This window comes from Hyaloscypha bicolor (assembly GCF_002865645.1).
Source record: "Hyaloscypha bicolor E unplaced genomic scaffold K444scaffold_60, whole genome shotgun sequence".
Taxonomy (NCBI): Eukaryota; Fungi; Ascomycota; class Leotiomycetes; order Helotiales; family Hyaloscyphaceae; genus Hyaloscypha; species Hyaloscypha bicolor.
In genome coordinates this window covers 333,562-356,298 of record NW_020194562.1, presented here as the reverse complement: position 1 = coordinate 356,298, position 22,737 = coordinate 333,562, and the positions used below count along the sequence as shown (strand labels likewise).

Here is a 22,737-nt window from a genome sequence, read left to right as displayed (position 1 = left end):
AGTCTTTATATATAAGTAATTTCATATAACGAACTCAAGTCTCTATTCCTGGTTATATAAGTAAGCCATATAAGAAACTCTTTCTGGCCTATTAGAATAGTTCCTATCTCTAGTTATATAAGTTATAATATATAATAAACTCAAACTTTTCTTGGGTTATTTTTAGAAAAATTAGTAAGCTTTTCTAAATAAACTTATTAAGGCCTTGGTTTTTAAAGATATTAGTCTAGCCTTCTTACTTTTCCCTTAGATAATAGTTCGGCTCTCAGAAATCATATATAAATATTAGAATAAATAAGGAAATATACTATATATACTTTCTAGATAAATTAGGATAGAACCTATAGGATTCCTGTAATATTTTTATTAAATCTATAGTACTAGCTAGTAAAGACTTTAATAACCTTAATAAGACTTAAATTACGAGCCCGGCCCTTAGATTTCCCGCTTAACTTAAAGATTAAGTAATTTATAATAAGTTACTTATTATAGAATATATTATATTCTTTTCCTAAAAAGTACCAGGTACTAATAATAGTCCGGAAGCCCTAAAGCCCTTGAGACTCTTTATAAGTTTCGGGCTTTAGGGCTTTTCTATAGCTAGCTAATTATATAGAGTCACGTGACTATACGGGTCCGGTATTAATATAAAGTAATTAGTAACTTTATATATAGATATAATATAGTTTTTAATATAGCTAATCTAATATATTATATATTTATATATAAATACCTATAATTTCATTATTATAATATAATATATTCTTAATATATCCTTAATATAAAAATCCCTTTATAACCATAGACTTTTAGAAGCCTCCTTTATACTAAAGGCAAAATATATAATACTATTTAAGTATTAAACTCAAAAGGCAAAGAATTATAAAGGCCCTAATAATTATAAGACTTTATAAATTTAAATAGATTTAAGTATTATAAAAGTATTAAATTTAGTAGCCTAACTTTTAAATTATATAAGAACTAATTAAAGAGTATTACTTTAAAGTATTAATTATAAATTTCAAGTATATATATATTTATAAGAAAATAAGACCTAAAATAGTACTAAGCTAATTATAAGATATAGGAAAAAGTATATTAGATATTAGGTCTATTTTTTCTTAATTACCTTAATCTCGGCAGATATTTATATGTAATTTATTAGACCTTATATAATAGGTTTACTTAGGAAAAATAAAATTAATTAGCCTGGGAAGTTTAATAATAATAATTAGACTTCTATCCGGGGTAATAGGCAAAGTACTAGTAATAGCCCGGATATCTTGGGTTTTACTTATAAAACTAAAGATATTATACCCGTTAATTCTCTATATCTAATAAGGAAAAGAAGTAGTATATTTATATCTCTAATATACCCGTTACTATAAAGTAATACTTATACGATTTATAAAATTAACTATAGTTCCCTTTACTAGAGAAGAGAATAATAAAATTAAAAGAGGATCTAATAGCTTACTATTATTATTATTATTATTACTATTAGGATTAGCTTTAGTAGTACTTTTAGTAGTACTTTCCGTATTATCTTATAGCTTCTAGAGATTAGTAAATAGAGAAAAATCCTGGTATATATAAGTTAATTAAACCTAAAAATAAAAAAGGATCTATAGAAAAAATAAAAAATAGGAGCCAGAATTAAAGAAAAAGATTATATATATACCTTTATTTACCTATTAGTTTATTAGATTTCTTCTTACTTTTAAAGTCTTATACCTATACTAGTAAGTAATACTCTTCTGGGCTCTCTAGGCCTCCTTAGTCTATTATTTAATCTCTTTAAGTTATTATATTTTCTAAGTATTTTCTAGCTCTTTATAAGTAACTTTAAGATAGAGATCTTTATATAAAGTTTTCTTCTAAGTATTTTCTAGCTCTTTATAAGTAATTTCAAGACAGATATCTTTATATAAAGTCTTATCCTAGTATAAAATAAGGAAAATTATCCAGATATCCTTAGGGCCCAGATATATATTATAGCAGGAAAGATTAAAGATAGTTTAGATAGAACCTAATAAGACTATAAGTTCCTAGGCTCTTTTACTATTAGAACTAGTATAGAATACTAGTTTATTTATATTATTAATAAATTAATAATAGCAGGTAGGTCTGCTAATATAGAGAGAGAAGTAAGGAAGTAGCTACTAAGAAACTATATTAGAAAAAGTAGAAAAAACTCGATTATTTATTTTAAATTAAAAGCTACTTATTAAAAAATATCTATTAGAATTCATATAAAGAATCTAATAAAAGAAATAAGAGAAAACTTACTACTGACTTCTTTAGAAAGTTAGATAGTTCTTTATTTAGCTCTCTAATTCTTTATATTATTAAATGTCCACTTATAAAGAACTAGCTATAAAACTATAGTCTATAATTCTATAAGACTAGATCCGGCTATATTTTGATTTATAAGACCTTAAAGGGCTTCAGGTAACCTATTACCGGTATAAAAAGCTATGGCCTGGGTAGTAGCCTGAGTAACTCTTGTATTTATAGCCCGTTAAGCTTATATAGTAGTATAAGTACTACTAGAAAAGTAGTTAGATTAAATAATATAGCTTATAATAAAAGGAAATATAAAAGAAAGTAGTTATAAGACTATTAGAGCAGGAGGAGCCTGAAGTAGAGTAAAACTAGTATCTAGTAGCTATATAATAATAGTAACTAGAGAAATAGGTATAATAAATATTCCTAGAAAAAAAGATATAGGATAAGAATACTAAGAAAAGCTAGGGATCTAAAGTATCCCAGATATAAAGAGGAAGGCAGATATAAACGGAATTCTAGAGCTATAAGATTTAAGTTTACTAATATTACTACTCTAGATAAGTAAAGCAGCGGCCTCTATATTATATTCATTATTAGTAAATTAATAGAACTCGTAATATTAGATATTACTATACTAATATTTGGCTATAGGATATATAGTATTAGGACAGGTTTTGAGAAATAATAATACTATTTTAAGAAATAAGAATTTAAAAATATAAAATATTTATATAGTAAATAAACTTAATAATTCTATTAGTACTATTCTTAAAAGTAAGAAGGAAGTTTCGAAAATAATATATTTAATAATAAATAATACCTATCTTAATATACCTAGTTACTTTATAACTGGCTTATTTAATTATCTTATATTATTAGAAGTATTACTAATAAAGGGCTATTCCTAGATAAAGTCCTAAATTATTAGGAACTATATAAGTATTCTTCCGGCCTATATATTATTTATATACTCTATATTTATTAGGATAACTTACTTAAGGATCCTATTCTATATAATAGTAATATTATATTTACTAGTTAGCTTCTCGAACTCTCCTAATATTAGTAGCTGCCCTAAGGCTATATATGCCCGGACTATATATCAGAGCTAGTAATAAGCTTAAATATATAATTAGTTACTATTTCTATTAGTATCTCCCATATAAATATTAGTTATATTTATATTATAAGATATAAGCTTCTAATAGTATTATTCTAGTATTTCTCTCGGTAGAAACTTATTAATATCTATATTAGTATATGAGTAAACTATTTATATAAAGCTATATAAGGTTATATTACTTACCTTAAACTAAGTAATTATTAAGGATTATATTATAAAGCTCTATATTTATAGAGCGACCCTAGTACTATACCTTGCCTAAGGGCTTCATATATAGTCTAAATAGCTTACCGGCTACTATATTAGGCCTAGATCTGTCTTTTCTAATTCTATAGATATTTTACAAGTCTATAAACCTATATATCTCATTTTGGATCCGCTATATATAAAGTACTAGTAAAGTAATCCGGTTCTATAGGTATTAGTAATTATAATTCCCGGTATAGGCTAGTTCCTAAAAGTAGTTCTATATATACTAATCTGAATTAGTTATATAATCCGGTACTATAATACTAGACCTAATAGCCTTAATAAAAAGCAGTATAATTATTAGTATCTAATACTTCCTTCTAATAATAGAAAGAATAAGGGGCAGATATAAAGAAACGGAATTACTTATATACTACCGGTATAGCTAGCTCTTCTAAAGCTCCTATTACTAGGATTTAACCCGCTAATTCTTAGTATTTTTCCCAGAAATAAAGTAGTCCTCTATATATATAACTAATAGATTAGCTATCTGCGAGAATATAAAGTATACTTTAGTAATAAGGGGAAGTTTAGAGCTTTAATTAGCCCTAAAAAAGTGAGGGCAGTAGCCTATTTAAATACAAATCTGAAGATATTACTATATAACTAAATAGGTAGTCTAATTAGAGATTCTAATATATATCTAGATAATATTATATAAATAAGTATTAATATAAGTATATATTTTAATCCTAAATAGTAATAGCTTATTATATCTATTAATTAACCAAATCCAGTCCGGCCCAGATATAATATATTCTTTCTTCTTAAACTATATCCGTTATATTCGTAGTATAATTACCTCGGGATCCAGGAGTTATAATATTATATATAAGCTCTCCCTATAGATAACAAAATACGTTAGTAAACAAGGCCCTAACCTTCTAAGCTAGGGCAAAATAGTAAAGTATAAAAAGACTAACCGGGTTACTAGTAAACCTTATTAATAGAAGTATATATATAAATACCGCTATTTATAACCTATAACCCGCCTATTATTTAGCTTACTCTATAGTATTATAAATAGTTACTCGTCTGCCGCTTACCTATTTATTATAGTTATATAGCGAATAAGACCAAGCTTCTTATATATACGAATAACTCTAGTAATTAAAGCTATATAACCGTAATCCTCAAAATCCTTAAGTATTTCCTTATTTATATCTCCCAGATAATACAGGATTATAATCTATATATAAAGAAAAGGCATATCTGCTATTTGAGTATATATTTAGATATTCTATTCTTATAGTTACTATTAGACTATATACGGATTAACTGAGATTTCATATAAATCTTTTAATCTATTCGTAATTTCTTCTTAATTAATATTCGTACGAGCCCATTTAGTAATAGCTTCGTAATATGGTAATAGATTTATTAAAAGTCATAGTATTATTTTAATAAAATCCACTAAGTTATTTTAATAGGGGTTAAATTCAGGGTATGCTTTACTATTGCAATATACTTTCTAGTAATATAAGTACTAAAAAACTCGAGTAACGTTACCCCCACGTGATTTTATTAATTAATTACCAAAAAAAAGTAATTAGCCGGCTTCTCAGTTATTTTAATAGTTTAATTTTCTCATTTCTAACCTCGGGAACATTAAGGAAGTTATTAGACCCTGTTAATAGCGTCATCCTAGAAAGGCTTATAGCCTATAGTCACCTGACCACAGTAATTTGTAATAAATACTCAATTTTATATTATACTACCCGGCCTAATTTTGGCACGATTTCACGCGGTAGTATGGGCTCTCACTTCGTTAATTAGACAAGCAAGCAGCCTTACTATTATTATATTATCCAAGCCGAAAGTCACGTGTGGGTGCTATACCCCTAATTAGGAATTCTACCTTGGGGAGGAGGGGGGGGGGGGGGGGGGTGTGCGGGGCGCCAGTGCGAAAATCAGAAAATCAGAAAATCAGAAAATCACTTTTCGCTTCTCGGATTTGTCCGCTAGCTAGCTGTGGGCCTCAGTATAACTGGCAAATTTTCATCTTAGTAAGGTATTAGAGTTAGCCTGAAATCGCGCGAGCCATTTTTGTAATTCAATTGAGGCGCCTCCAATTCTGCACTGTTTGTTTGCCCTGAAGTCCTCTTCGGGCTGCTCCGAACCCTCCACAAACGGCATCTAACGTCTTCCCATGGGCAGGCATCTCAGCCTCATCCAGAAACGGCTGCCTGTTTGCAAACAGAAATTCGCGCCTGTTCGGTGCCGTAACCTCGTGGGTCACAATTCAATAGCTGCGATGCGCTACTGGCTTCGCGGGTGATAATTGCATTGGAGGCAGAGACTGCACGTGATTCTACGGCATTGTTGGGACAAGGCTATTTGCACAGTAGCGCCAGTCAGTGTTTGGGGGCCATGCGCTCCAATCCGTACTTAGAAGTATGCGTACCCAGTGTATAAGTAAGCACTAGTTTTTAACTCTTCCATTACCTTCCAGCACAAATAACCAGACCCCGACCGCAATACGCCAGTCACCGTTCTAGTAGGGGATGATAAGCATCCCTTTCATCTTGACGAGCAACAGCTTTGTGCACGCTCGCCGTTCTTTCGTTCCGTGCTCACAGACCTGCTTTCAGGAGACTCATGAACGGGTTGTGCTACTCCCAGAGGCAGACGAATGGGCTTTTGATACAAAAGCTTGCAATACATCTATCAGGTAATACCGCAGCCTCTTCCGAGCCTTGATATCATCTTTGATATAGTTTACTGAGATTCGAGCAGTACCTAGCACGCCTCTGCTATAAATCACCCGCCTATGGCTCTATCCCCCTCTCCTCAACCACGCTTTGCGACCACCTCGCCCCTCCTAGTGCCTCTCTCCAACTGCCCTGCCTTTTCGCAATAGCCTGCATTATACCTACTATGACCTGACCATGTCCTGGCGTGGCCATCGAGGCAGGTCACTGAGAAGAGAGGATTATGGAAGCAACGATGTGGGGAGGTGCGATTACCCGCCTGTAACTATAGTAAACGATCAGCCGTCTCCGGAAGCTAGATGAGCTCCCAGAGGGGCCATGCGAGAATCTTGCCGTTCCTAAGGGAGACCAAACGCGCCGCCTGAGCATCTTGCGAGAGAAGGAGATTGCGAGCAACCTTGCATTTCTATTAGCCACGACGGATGAAAGCCTAAAAGTCATGGCTGTCTGCATTAAAGAATACTATAATAGCGAAGGAATCACGATTCGGATAGTATTAAATACTAGGGACCTCTCTGCGGTTATATAAGAGTTTATAACGCTTGCGAAAATCTTGGAGCAAGCTGTGCGGCAAGGTCGATCCCCTGACCAAGTTCCGAAATATAACTGATTTGCTTTTTAGAGAATTCGAAAGCCGAGGATATCGAGACTCTTTTTCGACAGGTTATTGTCCTAGACTTATACCGGATCCTGTTACGACTATAATTACGGTATAGAAAGACCTAGAAGACTACTGGAAGACTAGCCCTTATTACTCAACTATATGAGGCGATTAATAACAAGTCCGTCAAGGCCAGGTTAGGGTTAATAAAGAGCAGTTTGGAGGCTGGCAGAGATAGAGTACGAGCTCTGTATGCCCTCTTTACAAAGCTAGAAAGCATATCGGATCTCTATGCGGAGATAGGCAAAGCATACGAGATGGTTAGAGAGATCATTAAACAGGCCCACGAATTCCCCCTGGTTACTCTCGGCATAGCTCTTTAGAGCTCGATGCTAGAACTAACCTTGAAGCAATACTTGCCAGAAGCAATTGGCAAGCTGGCCCGCTATTACTCTGCTACCTTCGAGCTTGTTTATACTACAAGGAATAGGACGTGCCGCGTATTTCAAAACGTTTAGGTAGAGCCCTTCCAGATTCAGATACCCGCCTCTCTCCAGAAATTACCCTGGAAGGTTTATACTAAGATATAGCTCCTCTTCTTTTATGAGTTTTATCTATGCTATTAGTAACCGAGATTCATTTGTTCTAGTAAGAGTACTTACTACCTGTATAATCTCTTCTTCTTCCTCTATGGCGGCTTCTATATCCCTCGAATATACGGCAGGCTCTATAATAAATGGACCCTCCCAGACTGGTTAGATATTCCGGTAGAGCGTTACGGAGAGCTGAGTCGCATTACAACTCGGTTAAAAGCAACCCTAGACGACAAGGTCCGAAGGGCTTCGAAATCAAAGAAGCAATATCACTTTCCAAATGAGAGTGTCCTGCTACCACTTGCGTACTGGTCTTTATCGTCCCTTTCTAGGAATCTATTAGTCTAGGCTTCGACGTCTATAGTCCAGCTACGACCCCCTTTTGTCCAAGAGGGAGATCTGAGTGCCTTACTATATACTGAGATACCGTTAACTCCGCCGAGAACACCCCTGGAGCCACCGTACGCTGGCAATAGCGATATAGAGACGAAGGTAGCTCTGGGCGAGGCCGCACTTACAGGTCATATATCTCTAATTACGATTGAATATAACTAACTTCCCTATAGCTAACTGATTATACTAGTAATGCCATTGCTGCATTTATAGCTTAATAAGCTGTCTCTAACCTTAGATTTTCTCCAGGTGTTTTCAGGTCATTTATTAATTGCTCAGGTAAAGGACATAATTATATTATATAAAGGGTACTATACTATTAATATTGAAGATATTCCTACGACTACTGAACTCCGATTAAGTTACTTACAGAACTCAAATGAGCTTAAATTTCAGTTGTAAACTGCTCGAAAGGGAATCGTTTATATCTCATTTATATGGGACGGAGTTTGACTGGCAAAGGGATTTAAGAGACCCCTTACGACTATTAGGCCTCAATAATGAAACTGTGCTTCTCAGCTTTGCTTCTAATAAGTACTGCTGTTTCCGGTTAGTGCGAGGTTATAGTTTGGTACGAATTCATATTCTATTATAAGCAAGAAAATAGCAGATATCTAACCGTACTATTCTTATCTGCTCTGTATTTCTCCGCAAATGGTCAGGGCAGTAACGAGGAATAATAATAAGGCTCGTTATTGACTAATGGGAGTAGATGTCCAGATAACGCCTGCCAGAGAAGGTGCAACCGATATCTTTACTGCTGGTTCCGCGGCGAAGGACTCCAAAACTACTGGTTATCCATCCGAAAAGACTTCGCAAATGGCCCTACCGAACCGACTAACTCTATTCGTCGTTTAGTATTAATGGGATATAGTACCTCCGTATATCCTATTGGGTATTAATGTATGGGTATAGCCAATCCTCGGGTCGGTGGTATCGCACAGCAGGCACGCCATGAATCGACGTGGTCTTTGATCATCCCAACCTCTCCAATTTATTTCCATGGTATTTGAAATGTTTACTTCTATTAGGTTACTCCAAACCCTTATCGATATCAACGAATAGATATGGATCCAGCCTCGGGCTCTCCCTCGCAATACGTTCAGTACAAGCCTCTCGACGCTTCCCGCAACGAGATTCGAGTTTTGTCCTTCGAGCCTCCCTCGACACCCGATGACTTGAGTAGTCGCCTAGATCGCATTCTAGGTCTACGTCTCGATCCCTTGCGCCTTATACTTGAGCACGTATCTTTGGACGACTTCAAGCCAGAATATACAACATTTCGTAGCGCACACCTTGCGCAATGGAGCAGGAGCCAGGTTAACGATGCCTGGTGCGAGCAGTTTGACTTTGAACTAGGGTCAATATTCTCAGACGTGTTCCGCACTATTGCTAGGTTTACATGGGGCGACTATACAGCAATCAGTTATATGTGGAGAAGCCCAGAAGATACGAAGACAATTACTATCAACGGGATGCCCGTTACCGTTGGGGAGAACCTGGCTGCTGCTTTAGACTGCCTTCGGTCTTCCCTCGTGGACAAGGTCTGGATCGATGCCATTTGCATCAATGTCTATCGACTCCGAAAGAAACATCTCAGAAACTTGAGGTTTGGGCCTCCATTTTCTGAGGGGTTTCATTTTTCAAGTCGGATTAATAAACTGCTTTTTATCTACCTTCGCGACGCTTTGCCAATCTTTTGGTCTCGATCCATATATCTTTACCCTAAAATAGACAAATTTTACATTTCGCCTTTCTTTCTCTAAACATAGAATAAAACTACTCCCAAATATTTCTATTCTATTAATTAATCTTAAACCCCATCGACCGTAGAGCGCGGCCGCTAACTAACCACGCTAAAAAGAAAAAGATTTTTATCATTATTTAAGACTACTATTATAATCTCATACGACAAGTGACCTCATCAAATTCTATTTCCGTTTTTGGACCTGAGCAGTTTGCTGCTCTAAACTGAGCCGAGGGCGAGTGTTCCTGAGTCCTGCCTGAGCACTATAGGTAGCAGATCCGTTTTAGCAGCCTAGTAGCCCATTTTTGGCTCCATTGTGACCCGGTTGCAGTTTCCTAGAGAAGTTGGCAAAGTATACGTACGCGGATTTCCCCAAGAACCGAATTAGAACCCCAAGCGAAATATCACATAAACAGCAATTCAGCTTCAACCCACTTCTTCGAACCTATCAAGATGTTGTGATGGTATCCGTTCTTACTTCCCTGTTATACTAATCAAGGGTCACTGCCGGAGCCAATATGAGTTCCCTACACTGAACCCAATTCTGTCTGTGGCTCATTACACAGGCTAACAATGCATTTTGGCTGGAGACACGCCTTCATGCTATCGATGACAGCACATCTCTGTTAAATTGCGGGCTTGGATAGTAATGTTAGTTACTAATAGTAAGAGTATTGTAGACTGTGTGAATTAAATCCGTTATACATTATGATAAGGATAGAGGGAAGCATCCTAGTAGGATGACTTGTTCACTCGACCACACGCTCCCTAATCATAATCATTTTAAACCATTTTTGACATTAAGTGTTTGCGTCCAGGCTTTATGAACTTACTATAGCCAGTATATTGCCAAGGAAGTGCAAAACCTGAGCACTTATATGGATCACAGAATTGTAGAATCTAACCCTCGTACTCTCCCTCCTCCAATCTATCCATTCTGTATAAACCCATCCACGCTTGTCATGCTCATTAGTCCAAACCTGCCGTTATGTGGACCTAGGATTGTTTGAAGGCATATTACGTCCCTAGCCTCAGCCGTACTAAATGTTCGATTGCTGAGTTGTCTGAGATCATGGTACTTCTCGCTCGTAAAACAGCGGCTTTCACAAGCACTTTGATACAGTATTTCGTTTTTAGTCTATCCTAAGAGCCTTTATCCTCTCGTTCTAAAGAGTTGTGTTAGGGTGCGGAAGGGGTCGCTTCTGGCTTGTCCGATCGCCAATAATGTTTTAACTTTCTTTTCTAATTTGATAGGACGTGTTTCCGTTTAAATATCGGAAAATATTCTATACAATTTTGCGGTAAGGCTAGGTTATTCGCTTCGTAGCGTTGAGAGGTGCACGGCCTGCCGATGACCCATTGGGTGCCCAATGTGCGCCCTAGCTCTAACACCTATGTCATTTTGAGAACGCATTTAAATTATCTAGAAGGAGGTTAGCACCCTGTTCTCCAGAGTGAAACATAAACGTGCTCTGATCTCTAGCAGGCGAGATCTGCATATTAAAGATTAGAGTAGTCCAAATTGTAGTACTACAATTGAGAGTACACTGGTCTGTAGTATTTTGAATGAGACACGTACGCGACCCTGTTGTAACCTAAAATAAAATAATATAAAAGGGATCAATCTGAGGCCCAATCTTACGAACCAAGGTGTTCCGATTATAAGTGTATGTGACTCAAAACCTGCCCCTTCTATAAATAGTACCTCTTCTATCTAAACGCTAAACGAGGAGCAAGATTTGGCACCCTAATACTGTAGTATCTATAATAGAATTTACTTAAAAACTACATTTAGGCTTCTCAATATGAGGAACGAGTATCGAGAAGTTACTCTGCTGCCGCTTAAGTAGAAAAACCACAGTAAAAAAGTACGGCGAAACAGTTTCGCAAAGATCAGGATTAGCGTATGTAAAAATGTTTATGTATTCCTAGGTGGGGTGTCTGAAAGTTGCAGCGTATTTGTGCACGACTCTTGAATTCGTCTCGCATTTAAGCTTAACTCCCTTTTTAAACTATTTTGACAATGCCCTCTCCAGTAAAAAGCAGGCTAGTTACCGGCTCTATTTCTGGAATCTATACAGTTCTAATGATATCAATACAAGAATAATTTAAACAGGTATCGAGACCCAGAAGTATGCTTGCTCAAACCTATCGGAACTAGCGCTCGCCGACTGCATTGATGCCTAATTTCGTGGCTGTGCAGTAATACCAACACACATTAAAAAACTTTATCGGGGGCCAAGAACCGTGGAGTCTCACGTCTGAAAAAATGAGCGGCTGGTCGTCATCCAAAGACAACGACGGGCCAGCATGTTCATATTGTTAGCTTATCACATAACGTAACCTTATTCAATCATAATGATTTCCACACCGATAATCACTCCTGCTCTTTCCATCTGGCTGCAGCAGCTGGCTGGAATACTTCCTCTCACAGCACTTATCGAGTTCATCGACATCCCCACAAAGCTACACGTTTTCGAGCTCAGCGGTTCGGTCTCTCTATGGAACTGGCCCATAACACCTGCTGGAGCCCGGCTGCTTCTTCTAGATGAACACACAAGCTATACATGCTGTCTCGATGAAGCTGGATACAGCCAAACCTTACACTGTATTGATGGGAGACATGGAGACTGCTATCCTAGTAGCTCGCCAGCCACAGTGAGACTGGGCTTGTCAACGCACAGAGTTGACACTAAGGTACCAAATTCTAGCGTTAATATGAAGGACGTAGAGGCGAGGAGGCAGAGACTAGAGGTTTTTAACATTACGCGGCTCGAGTCTGTGGCTGGCCAGAGTGCATTTCCTTGGATCTCGAAGACACATTCGCTCAGGTATAAATCCATATCATTAGGCGGGTGGTTATGTTGGCTCGGAGTGACGACTATTTGTCTGCTGGCAAAGTTGTATATCGGAGCGGCGTATTTAATCCTTATGCCAATGACGGGGCTGCTTGTGTACCTGATAAGAGGCGGCAAATCGCGCCCACTATTGAATGAGAGGGTCTCGGGATTCAAACGTCTCGTGGTCGCCACCAAAAACTTAAATGGCTCAGAATGGTGGGCATTTTACGGATGTAGCAACCTGCTCAACTCTCTACTCAACAAGCCGCTGTACCGGACTTGTACCACTCCCGCCCCGAAACTCTTGAAGGTGTTACTGCAATTGTTAATTGCTGGCCAATGGGTCCTAGCAATTGGATCATGCGCGATGCAGAATTGGAATGCATTTGTAATCACATTCTGGATTGTATTCTGTGCTTGGGCTAGCACGTATGGGTATCGACCAGAAGACAGTGTTCAAGACTGGCTTCACTTGAACTGCAATATTGGCGTGAAGCGCATCCAGACGGAATTTAGCTCAAGGAGATCAATGCTCAGTACGATAGTCTACCTCAATCCTGACACCAAAGAGGACTGTACGAATTGGATAAATCCGATACTTACAGACTCTAAAGATCGGTTAGCGTGGCAGTCAACGCTACTGAAATTGATAGCTACTGGTAGGTTGCAGACCACATCTCTTTGTATTCCAAACTCACATCCTGTTTCTGAAACATATTGCTGACATGAGGATGAGCAGGGACACTGGAAGATGAGAAAATGAAGGAAACATATTGGTGGAAATACGTTTTAGAGGGGCTTGAAATGGGAAAGAAGATTGAACGAGTTTTATCAGATCAATCAAAGAGGCAGAAGTCAAATGTATAACCGGAAGAATCACTGTTAAAAATTTCGGCAATTAGTCTTCGATTATCACGCAGTCCTACTCCCTCGCTATCCAATCAAATGAAATTTGAAGAACTTCGACCTGAGGTAATAAGTCCATAGTATTCCGTGTTTGTTATGAACACATGACAGCTAGGCCTGAGGCTCGATAGTAATTGGTACGCTCAGGTCGACCATCCTTTTTGCAATGCTCATTCATGCGGAGACGTACAGAGCCACTCAGATCTTCTTGAAACTGTTAATAAGAGTTAGCTACATTTGGCATTAAGTTATGCTAAGCTTTGATAAGGTAATCAATGCGGTTACTAAAATTGTTCTTTTTCTTAGAAACTATGATGGTTACTTGTCGCGACTCTGTCTGAATATTGTTTGCGCGCTTGTTTAATGGAGTGCAGTTGATCTTCCCAAGGGCGACCGTAAATGCGACAGCCTTTAGTATCGTAGTACCTATTGGTAATTTCTTCTGCACTCAGAGTCGGATGCTTGGAAAGCTTTCCCAGCCTGACTGAGGCCGAGTAGGAATCGCCCCAGCGGAGGTTTGTTGTATACACAGTCCCTATATACTGGCAATCTAAAACGACATATTCAATGCCGCCGATTTCGCATTTTGCGACGTCCAGGGGTACAACTAAAAGGGCCAACCCCTTGCGGTTATGAGTATTTCGCAACAATAGACAGCTCTCCCACTGTTCCAACGCGACGCGGATTTTCCAGTCAACCGATATGTGGAAGCTATAGGGTCGCACATTCACTGCATCTTCTTTATCCAATATACGATAATCCCAATTTCCAGATACCGCTCCATCTTCATCAACATACACTCTTTCTGGCCGGTCTGTATTGGTTAAGATATCCCCATCTAACAAGCTAAAAGGACACCAGGAGAATCCCATCTTCTCTGTCATGGTTGTGTGGCCATGATAAAGAAAGGATTCTTCGATTTCGACAAGCCCTAGTACGATGTCGCGTGTGATTTGGGCAATGAATCCAGGTGTGTTAACTTTTGGATTGTGGCCGGCAAGGAGGCCGGCAACCACCATAAGATCCCGTGGCCACGACGTACTTCTTGTTTTAAGGATTTTAAGAATGTCTCCAATGCAGTCAATTCGCTGTCCACGTAGCTGGCTGACTAGAGTGGATGCTATCCAATGGCTGCGAGAAGAATAAGCGGGGTGAAGAGCGAGGATATCCTTGTCGAGGTTTTTAATTATGTACCGGCCGGGATCATTGGGATGTCTATAAACCACCGAGACTTTTCCTTTTCTGGACATCATTAGCTCGAGAGCTGTCCAGGCACGTGTGAACCAGGGAGAGAGTAACAGAGCTAGGCACGGTCTACTGTCATCTGTCCAGGGAAACTGTACGAGATATTGGTCGTGTATGATGGTGTGGGCAGCTTCTTCGAAGTTCTCATGCATCCGACTAATAGCATTTTGCCGAGTTGCTCGTTCAACTGGAATGCAAATTGTATCCCACCAAATTGCCGTACATCTCAACTCTTTAGCAATTCCTTGGAAATACTTGAATAGGCATCGGTTGACAAGGCCTTCCCCTTGAATCCCTCCACCTGTGCCATCCGACCACACATGGGAGATTGCCATATATTGTCCCTGACTTTTCTCTGTGGCAATGTATGGGATATTCTTAGTATTCTCAATATCGTCAATCCACCATGTAAAACGTTCGTATGGTCTCTCGAGTTCTGAGAGCGGGAAGTGTAATAATTCCTCACAGTCTTTCGTAGAGCATTTGTGAAGCTGTTTGACACGGGTGTTGTCAATGTTGTTGAAACAACAAACTCCAGCAGTGCAAATACCGTGATCTTCATATCCTCTGTGCTTCATGAACTGAGTAGAGTGCTTTTCCACCACCGCCATCAGAATGGGTAAATCCACTTCTTCTCTCTCACCCCCCCCTACTGTCAAATTCCAGAGGCGATTCTGGCAAATTCCCACTTTTTGTGCAGTCTGCGTTGCTTCGACGATTTTTTGCTTTGTTATATGTGTTCGCAAAGGAGAGTGAGGTTCGAAAGAAGGGTGAAGATGGCTATTGATTGTCACCATCCAATTTATCAGTTCGTGAACTTGAAACAAATCCACATTCGCAGCAAGCATCTTGTCGCGTCGAGTGAATGTAGCCACAATAGACAGGTTGTGGGCTATCTCAGCCCATTTCCAACTCTCAAGATCCAACCCTTGAGTTTTGGAATTCATCTGACAAGACATTGTCACAAGGGCCCAGTCCCTGAAGCACTTCCATTCACATGCAGGAGCATTTATCATTTCTCGTCGAATTGCTTGGCATTTTTCATTCTGACAATGCTTGACATCTGCTGTGATGCAAATTTGTTGAAATAAATCAAGAACATGCACATTGGGAAAGTCGTGTAGATAGTCGTTGAAATTCACGATTCGTTGCTTTTCACTGAGTTAGCATATTTGTACCCACGGCGTAGTTCTCTAGTGCAACTTGAATTTTACCTCTTTGAATTTGACGAATTGGAAAATGTTAATGGGTTCTACACCAGGCTGAATATTCTGACATGTATCTGGTGTTTTCTCTGCTCTAATCAACAACGATATAGAGGAGCTAAAACCCTTAGGGCGAGGAAGTATACGGAATCGAGGATCCATTTTGAGGGTGTCTTAATTACCAAGGGGATAAATGGTGTTAAAGAGATAGGAGCAATGGTTCAAACCCAGAAAATTAATGTTTCCTCTAGCAGTATGTGTGTCTTGCGTGAAGAGGTTGCCTAAACATGCCTGGATGTGGCAAGACATGATTGGCTGTTTATTTTCTTTCATGGCCTTAGATATCAGGTTTGTTATCTGAGACACAAAACGAACACGTATCACTAGCACACTTGTCAGTAAGCTCTGGAGAGGTTCCATGGTTCTATTCCATTACAGCAAGCAATACAAACTACTTTCCCGTATATTTTACCATTGAATATTCCTCTTAGTTGTTGGGTATACCTCCCTCAAAACATCAATTCAGCCTCTGGTGTGCGTAAGATCACCTGACTGTAGCCTATCCTAGATTCAGAATTCACAGCCTCACCATTTCGCTCTCTGTACCTTCTGATACTGTAAAAGGACTTTTGGAATACAGTCATATATAATTGATAGCTCCCGCGGTAATAGTCAGTAAATTATAATTTATCACTGGAAGGAAGTGCAGAAACGTGACTGAGCAGCCTGAGCAGAGGGTGAGGCGAGGGTGAGTAGCGCCTGAGCAAAGCAGCGATGCTAACTAATTATATTGAAAGCGACAGAGGTTAAGATTCGGTGCAGACTACCACTATAATCACTATAATCTTGAAGAACAATTGAGCTCACCAAAGTTCATTTCTGTATTTGGTCCTGAGCAAGGCCCTAGTGTAACAAACGCTAAAGCTGGTGTTGCTTAGGGTATAGTCGGGTTGGTATTCTAGGTACGGATAGGGGTACTGTCACTAATCAAGAGTTGTCGACTGTAAGTTACTAAAGTAGTGTTGAGATACTTTATTTGAGTTAAGCACAGAGCTTCTATCTACTAAGGAAATACAACTGCTTATATAGAACCTCTGTTCCTTGGAGCCCCCAAGACTGGAGCCCCTGACGATGGAGCCGGGCTCCATTTCCAGGGCTCCCTATTCTAGGGCTCCATCACGTGACCCGCATCTCGTGATCTCCACTGTAGTTCTCTGTATAGCGCTTCTGCTACCGAGCCTCAGGCTACAGCTGTCATGTGTTCGTAACACCTAGGTCCTGAGCACACTAGTAAGTCAACTGGATCGCGCTCAGAGGATCCCCTTCTGACTCCCTTGAGAATCGGTAATAGTTTCCATATTGTATATATATAGAATTTTACAGATCCTATTACCTGCAACATAGCCACTTCTCTGAGCCTATCAAGATATCAAGACTATGACCGTTCTCAGTCCTCCTTATAACCGAAATTCGCAAATAAAGCGAGATCGCTTAATCAGTGTCGCAAATGAGTTGTATCAAGCGAAATACGCACTTTTACAGTAAGGAGGAAAACTCAAGCAATAATTATCGACTTCTCCACTAAACTACTCCACCACCACCTACCAAAACACCCTATAACTGCTGAAACATCAGGATCTACATTCCCACAGGACATTGTTCAAACCGCATATCTATGAAGCCTATTGAAGGCGAGCTTCCAGCGAAGAGGCAGCCAAAACTGAACATCAACACTCTTGCCTCGTTTTCTGCGAATCAACCACCTCTTTCCAGGGAACCAGATGAAAGCAGTAAGCAAAAGTGATGATTGAGACCACTCACTTTTCTTCTGGAAAGGATACACCAGCAACTCCTGCTCAGACATCTCCTGGTACTGCGTTTAATAACCCTCTTTCCAAGCGTCCAAAGGCTTCGGAAGTACCCCTTCTCCGTTCGATCCACAGGTCAAATGCGTCAACTATCCTCATAAGGTTACTCTAACTATTACGCCTTCAATCAATAGCCAAGCTGAAGTGGCTGCTATTAAGACGATTGATCTTAATAACCCGGTTTTCTGCGAGAGCTTTAAGCTTCTACAAGAGCATGTCTATATGAAATGAATCAAGCCTTGGGAGGAAACCATACCTTGAAACCAAACAAAAAAAGTGAAATTCAGCACTGGACAGTGTCAATTGGGAACCTAAAGGCCACCATTTGATCACATACGTAGAGGACGAACAGAAGTGAGATGATTGCCTTTCACACTTGCATCAAATGGAGCAATCCAGGGATTATAAAAACTGTTATAAGCTAACGATTGAAGCTATATATAAGTCTTACAATAAGCAATCTACTTCTCCTCTTATAGTTGACGCTGAGACGACTAAATTTTAGAAATTAACTGTCTGCGATAAGCAGTTGTAGACGCCGCTCTTATTGAGATATACTCTAATGGCAATTCTTCTAATAGTGATCCTGATTACAACGAATACGGCCTCGATTCAGATGCTATGACAATAGTCAAGAAAAAAGCAAAGCGCCCCCAAGATTCAGCAACTAGTCGACAACCTACCCAAATGAAGCTGTATAAGAAGAAGAGTAGAACACTAGATCTCTTAAAAAAATTCGTCAAGAATCAAGGATATACACCTCTATACAGAGTTGAGGTGTAATAATATAAAGGATCGCGTTGCAAGACGAAGAGGGACTCACATCACAAAGTGACTCCTCCAAAACGAGAAGAGCTCGCTCAGGCAATCTTCAACCAGCGCCACCACGCAAGCCTTGAGAGGCCTCCCTGAACGTGGTTATAGAGAGTACAGACAAGGAATAGTAATAGCTGCGGGCTTGTGACAAGCGAGTACATAATCGCCTTTTCGCAGTAGCAGAGCATAGAAATAATTTAAGGCGAGGGTGATGAGAAATAGAGGATGGAATGGAAAGACTATAAGAGAGGGCCATGGCCACCTTGGGACATGGCCACCTTTAGCCAAGGGGGGCCGGGGCGGGTCGGTGCACGTGCTGCTCTGATTATCTAATCTGGTAATACAAATCACCAGAACATTACTAGAACAGGGGTGCCAAAACGGCTCCAACACCCTGAGCCGAGGACAGCCTGTCAGTGCCTGGCATGCAGATGCATTGAGGCATTCTCTATAATTAGTCCTATTATAGTCTTGGTGAAGATCATGATATGAAGCCTGATAATGTGGAGGGAATAGCAGTGTGCTATGATTATGGATATCTGGGACCGGCCCTGTTGGTGATGAGTATCTGAGGAGGGAATTCGCGAGGCGAGAGTTCAGAATTATTTTTGGTCATGCTTAGTAAGGGTCCTAGAAGGTCCGAGGATCTGCCGGGGGGTCCGTGACTTAGACTCTTCTCTTCTGGAGCGATGCAGTCTGCATCAATTAGGACGACATCGACGAGCGCAATGCTCAGGTCCTAAGGATAAGAGATATCTTCAGCCAGTCGCTAGCAGTAACGGTATGGCTCGGAGAAGATGAAATGAGTGGTACAGGCCTGGACTCATGGGTTGAGACTTCCTTTGATAACCTTCGGCTTTGCAACACAATTTTGGAGGCCCACGGCAGGCAAACATTGGAAGCAGCTTTGGGGATCGATGTGAAGGTATGGGAATCCGATCATGACTATGACGAGCTAGAGGGCTTATCCTTATCAGGGGATGTCTTGTATTTTGATAACGAGTGGTGGGCGGATTCAGATGACGAGGATGAATTTGGACCCTCGCATTTTCGCGATCTTGTCGCTGTGGCACTCTTTCACCTCTGTGGGAATTCGTACTGGACTCGCCTGTAGATAATTCAGGAACTAGCTGTGAGCCCGATCCGTTCGACGCTCGACTGGGGTTATTCAAGCGTGCCCCTTCGAGTAGTTCTAACGCTTGCGGACATCTCTTGCAACAAAATTTTCGATGGTAGCATCTTAGATTCTCGCGCGGTGACTAGAATTTCACCTTGTCTGCAACTACTGAAATCCATTAGGCAGTGGCAGAAGTCGGGGGTCTTGTCTGATAAGGACGACGGGCTGAAGGGCACGGCAGTGGACGACTTATGTCGCTTGGCAGGATCTGCACAGTGTACTCTCCCCCACGATAAAGTATTCGGATTGCTCGGCCTATTGCCTTAAGCTATATTTAGCAAGATCACGATTGACTACAACTAGGACGAGGCAGAACTTACGTCTGAGTTTACTGCGGCAATTTCTATTATAAATGAGAATAGTAGAAACTTGGAAGGAGCAGGAGACGCAAAATTGCAGAGCACAACGGGCAATTCCATATACGCCTTGCAGGATATGCCGGGGAAAGGAAAGGGTCTCGTCGCAATTGAAAAGATCTCTAAGGGCACGCGAATTCTCTCTGAAGAGGCCGTCGTTACAGTCAGTGAATCGGTCGGCAGCGAGCGGCTTCGAACATCCATCTGTAAGCAAGTTGAAGCCCTTAGCGAAAACCAGCGGCGAGACTTCCTATCCATATACAATATCCACCTATACAGGAATGCTGCTAAGTAGTATCTCGGGATTTTTTGAACAAACTCCCTACCTGCCGAAGCTATTAGAGATCAAGGGGCAATCTTCCTAGAAGCATGTCGCATTAACCACGCTTGCGATAATAATACACAGAAGAACTGGAATAAAAAGATCAAACGACACACAGTGCATGCTCTGAGAGACATTAACAAAGGCAAAGAGATCACGATAACTTACTTAGCCCCTCTTAAGAACCGCAAAGCCCGGCAGAAGGCTCTTCAGGAAAAGTTCGACTTTACATGTTTGTGCTATCTCTGCTCCTTACCGCTAGAGCAGAGCCAGGAAAGCGACAGGAGATTAGAGGAGATCTACCGCTTAGACGGTATTATCGACTAACTCGGTACAGAGGGGATTTTGGTATCCCTACTCCGGACCCTCTGCTACTTTGATTAACAGGTACGTCTCTATAACGAGCAAGGACGAGAGGACATTAGGTTTACGCAGGCCTTTATTAATGCCACTTAGCTCGTTATCGCTAATAGCGACTTGGCAAGAGGACGCATCTTCGCGGAGAGGGCGGCGTCTGTTTAGAAGATAACCCCTGGCGGTGACAGCACGCTAGCTATCAAATACGGAGCTCTAGCACAAGACCCCTCGAAGTACGAGCTATTCGGAGTCTTAACGAAGTGGAAGACGAAAGTAGATGAAGCCCTATAAGGACTCGAACTGAGCGACTTCGAAGACTGGCTTTGGAGAAGGGAGAAGCTAAAAGCCCTAGGACAGCTGGCGAATCTGTAGAGCCGTACGACATTCCCCGGGTTTACTGATCTCCTAGACGAGAATAATATCGACCTGGAGTTTTATGAGAGAAGCAATATAGGTACATACTAACCACGATGCTATTAGTACTTCTTTAGTAAGATTATGGATTTCGCTTTGCTACTTCGTCTATAGATAGAGATCAAGGATATTAATAGTACGATAATTTCGCTATACTTCTATACTAATAGCCGAGGCAGTGAATTAGTACTAGGACAGGTTTAAAAGGGGTATACAGTTACTATTCTCTATACAGAGCGCCACGCATTTATGTTCTGTGAGCCCGGTATTTGCTATAAGGATCCCTAGACAATTAAGGTACTTTAAAATTACTAATCTATAGCTTGGTTTATATTCGCTAATTAAACGGGACGTCGTATAGATCTTTCTACTATTACTAGATAAGCTACTAGTATTAAACGACTAGGTCTAATAGTTCTTAATAGAGATTAATAGTATGAGAATATATTACGGGTGCGGAAAGAAGGTAGCCTCTCTGTAACGGTATAGCAAGTGCTTGTCTTTCTGGTATTATAATAGGGTAAGACTACTATTGAAAATCTTCCTCGTATTATATTAACTTTAATACTAATATAGGTGTAATAAGGCCTGCTAAGTAGCTGGCTAGAACGAGAAAAGTCACAAGGCTAATTATAAGCTCCTTAAGGATCCCGATTTATAAGGATTATTTGTTCTCAAATAGGACGAGTTTAATAACTATATTCGATTTCCTCTCTAAGCTATAAAGGACTCCTAAAATAGTTTGCTTTTAGTTGCTTAGGAGAGAGCTTAAAGAGAATTCGGTATAACTTTATTTACTAATATCTATAACTTTGGTCTAGACTATTTCCCTTTTATAAAACTACTAGTTATCTATCTAGTTACAGGTAGTTTGCCTACTATTTATTATTCTTCCCCCCTTATTCCGCTGAGGCAATTTTTTCTCTCCCATATATTTAGAAAGGCACTTCTCGATATCTTCCGGTAGTATATTCTTTGGGAAAGAATAAGCAGTTTACTATATGAGTATTAGTACCGGTCGTATATTTCAAGCAAGTAATTGCTTTTACTTACTATCTCTGCTATAGATAGTGGCTATAATATATGGTCCCTAGATCTATATATAGTATATCGACCATGCTTGCAAATAATTAGAGCTACGTTAATACTATCAAGGTCCCCTAATTTATAAGCCTTCTTAATTAAAGTATCCTTTCTCCTATTTATTCCCTCGTTCTTTCTCTTTCTTCTTTTCCCCTCGTTATTGCGTTTAATATTTATATTATCTATTAATACCAAAAAGTGATCTGCCTAGGTCAGTTTTGATATACTTCTAGCATTAAGCCTAAGGCAATTGAGAATTATCCGTTATTCTAGGCCGTGTTTTATTAAAGACCCTCTGTTCTAGTCATTGTCTTTGAGGACTTTCGTATCGGTCGCCTATAGGGGCATCGGAGCCGATTCTGTGCCCATGGTTTAACTGCACAATAAGGGGCCTAAATCGATCCCCTCTAAACCAAGGTAGTAGGGAGCCGCATTTGAACCC

The 22,737-nt window shown here is 39.6% G+C and overlaps 4 protein-coding genes across 4 annotated transcripts; 3 read left to right on the top strand and 1 right to left on the bottom strand.

The window, feature by feature from the left end:
• Positions 1-6,549: 6,549 nt before the first annotated feature.
• Positions 6,550-8,361, top strand: K444DRAFT_642993 (uncharacterized protein; the record flags this gene model as incomplete). Its single annotated transcript, XM_024884801.1, has 8 exons — positions 6,550-6,617; positions 6,655-6,892; positions 7,099-7,212; positions 7,243-7,293; positions 7,357-7,466; positions 7,608-7,854; positions 7,915-8,058; positions 8,173-8,361. 8 exons carry the CDS (start codon positions 6,550-6,552, stop codon positions 8,359-8,361), a joined length of 1,161 nt encoding a protein of 386 aa, XP_024737264.1.
• Positions 8,362-11,982: 3,621 nt separating this feature from the next.
• On the top strand, positions 11,983-13,477 carry K444DRAFT_663185 (uncharacterized protein). Its single transcript, XM_024886802.1, has 2 exons — positions 11,983-13,205; positions 13,286-13,477. The coding sequence occupies exons 1-2, from the start codon at positions 12,065-12,067 to the stop codon at positions 13,411-13,413; spliced, it is 1,269 nt and encodes a 422-aa protein (XP_024737263.1). The 5' UTR covers positions 11,983-12,064; the 3' UTR covers positions 13,414-13,477.
• A 277-nt stretch (positions 13,478-13,754) lies between these two features.
• On the bottom strand, positions 13,755-16,112 carry K444DRAFT_663184 (uncharacterized protein; the record flags this gene model as incomplete). The annotated part of the gene is made up of 2 exons (XM_024886801.1): positions 15,912-16,112; positions 13,755-15,848 (listed from the first exon to the last, which is right to left on the bottom strand). Exons 1-2 carry the CDS (start codon positions 16,062-16,064, stop codon positions 13,755-13,757), a joined length of 2,247 nt encoding a protein of 748 aa, XP_024737262.1. The 5' UTR covers positions 16,065-16,112.
• A 4,086-nt stretch (positions 16,113-20,198) lies between these two features.
• K444DRAFT_642995 (SET domain-containing protein) lies at positions 20,199-21,500 on the top strand (the record flags this gene model as incomplete). The annotated part of the gene is made up of 7 exons (XM_024884803.1): positions 20,199-20,410; positions 20,462-20,754; positions 20,929-20,953; positions 20,987-21,071; positions 21,171-21,252; positions 21,331-21,390; positions 21,430-21,500. The coding sequence occupies 7 exons, from the start codon at positions 20,199-20,201 to the stop codon at positions 21,498-21,500; spliced, it is 828 nt and encodes a 275-aa protein (XP_024737261.1).
• Between the last annotated feature and the right edge of the window lie 1,237 nt (positions 21,501-22,737).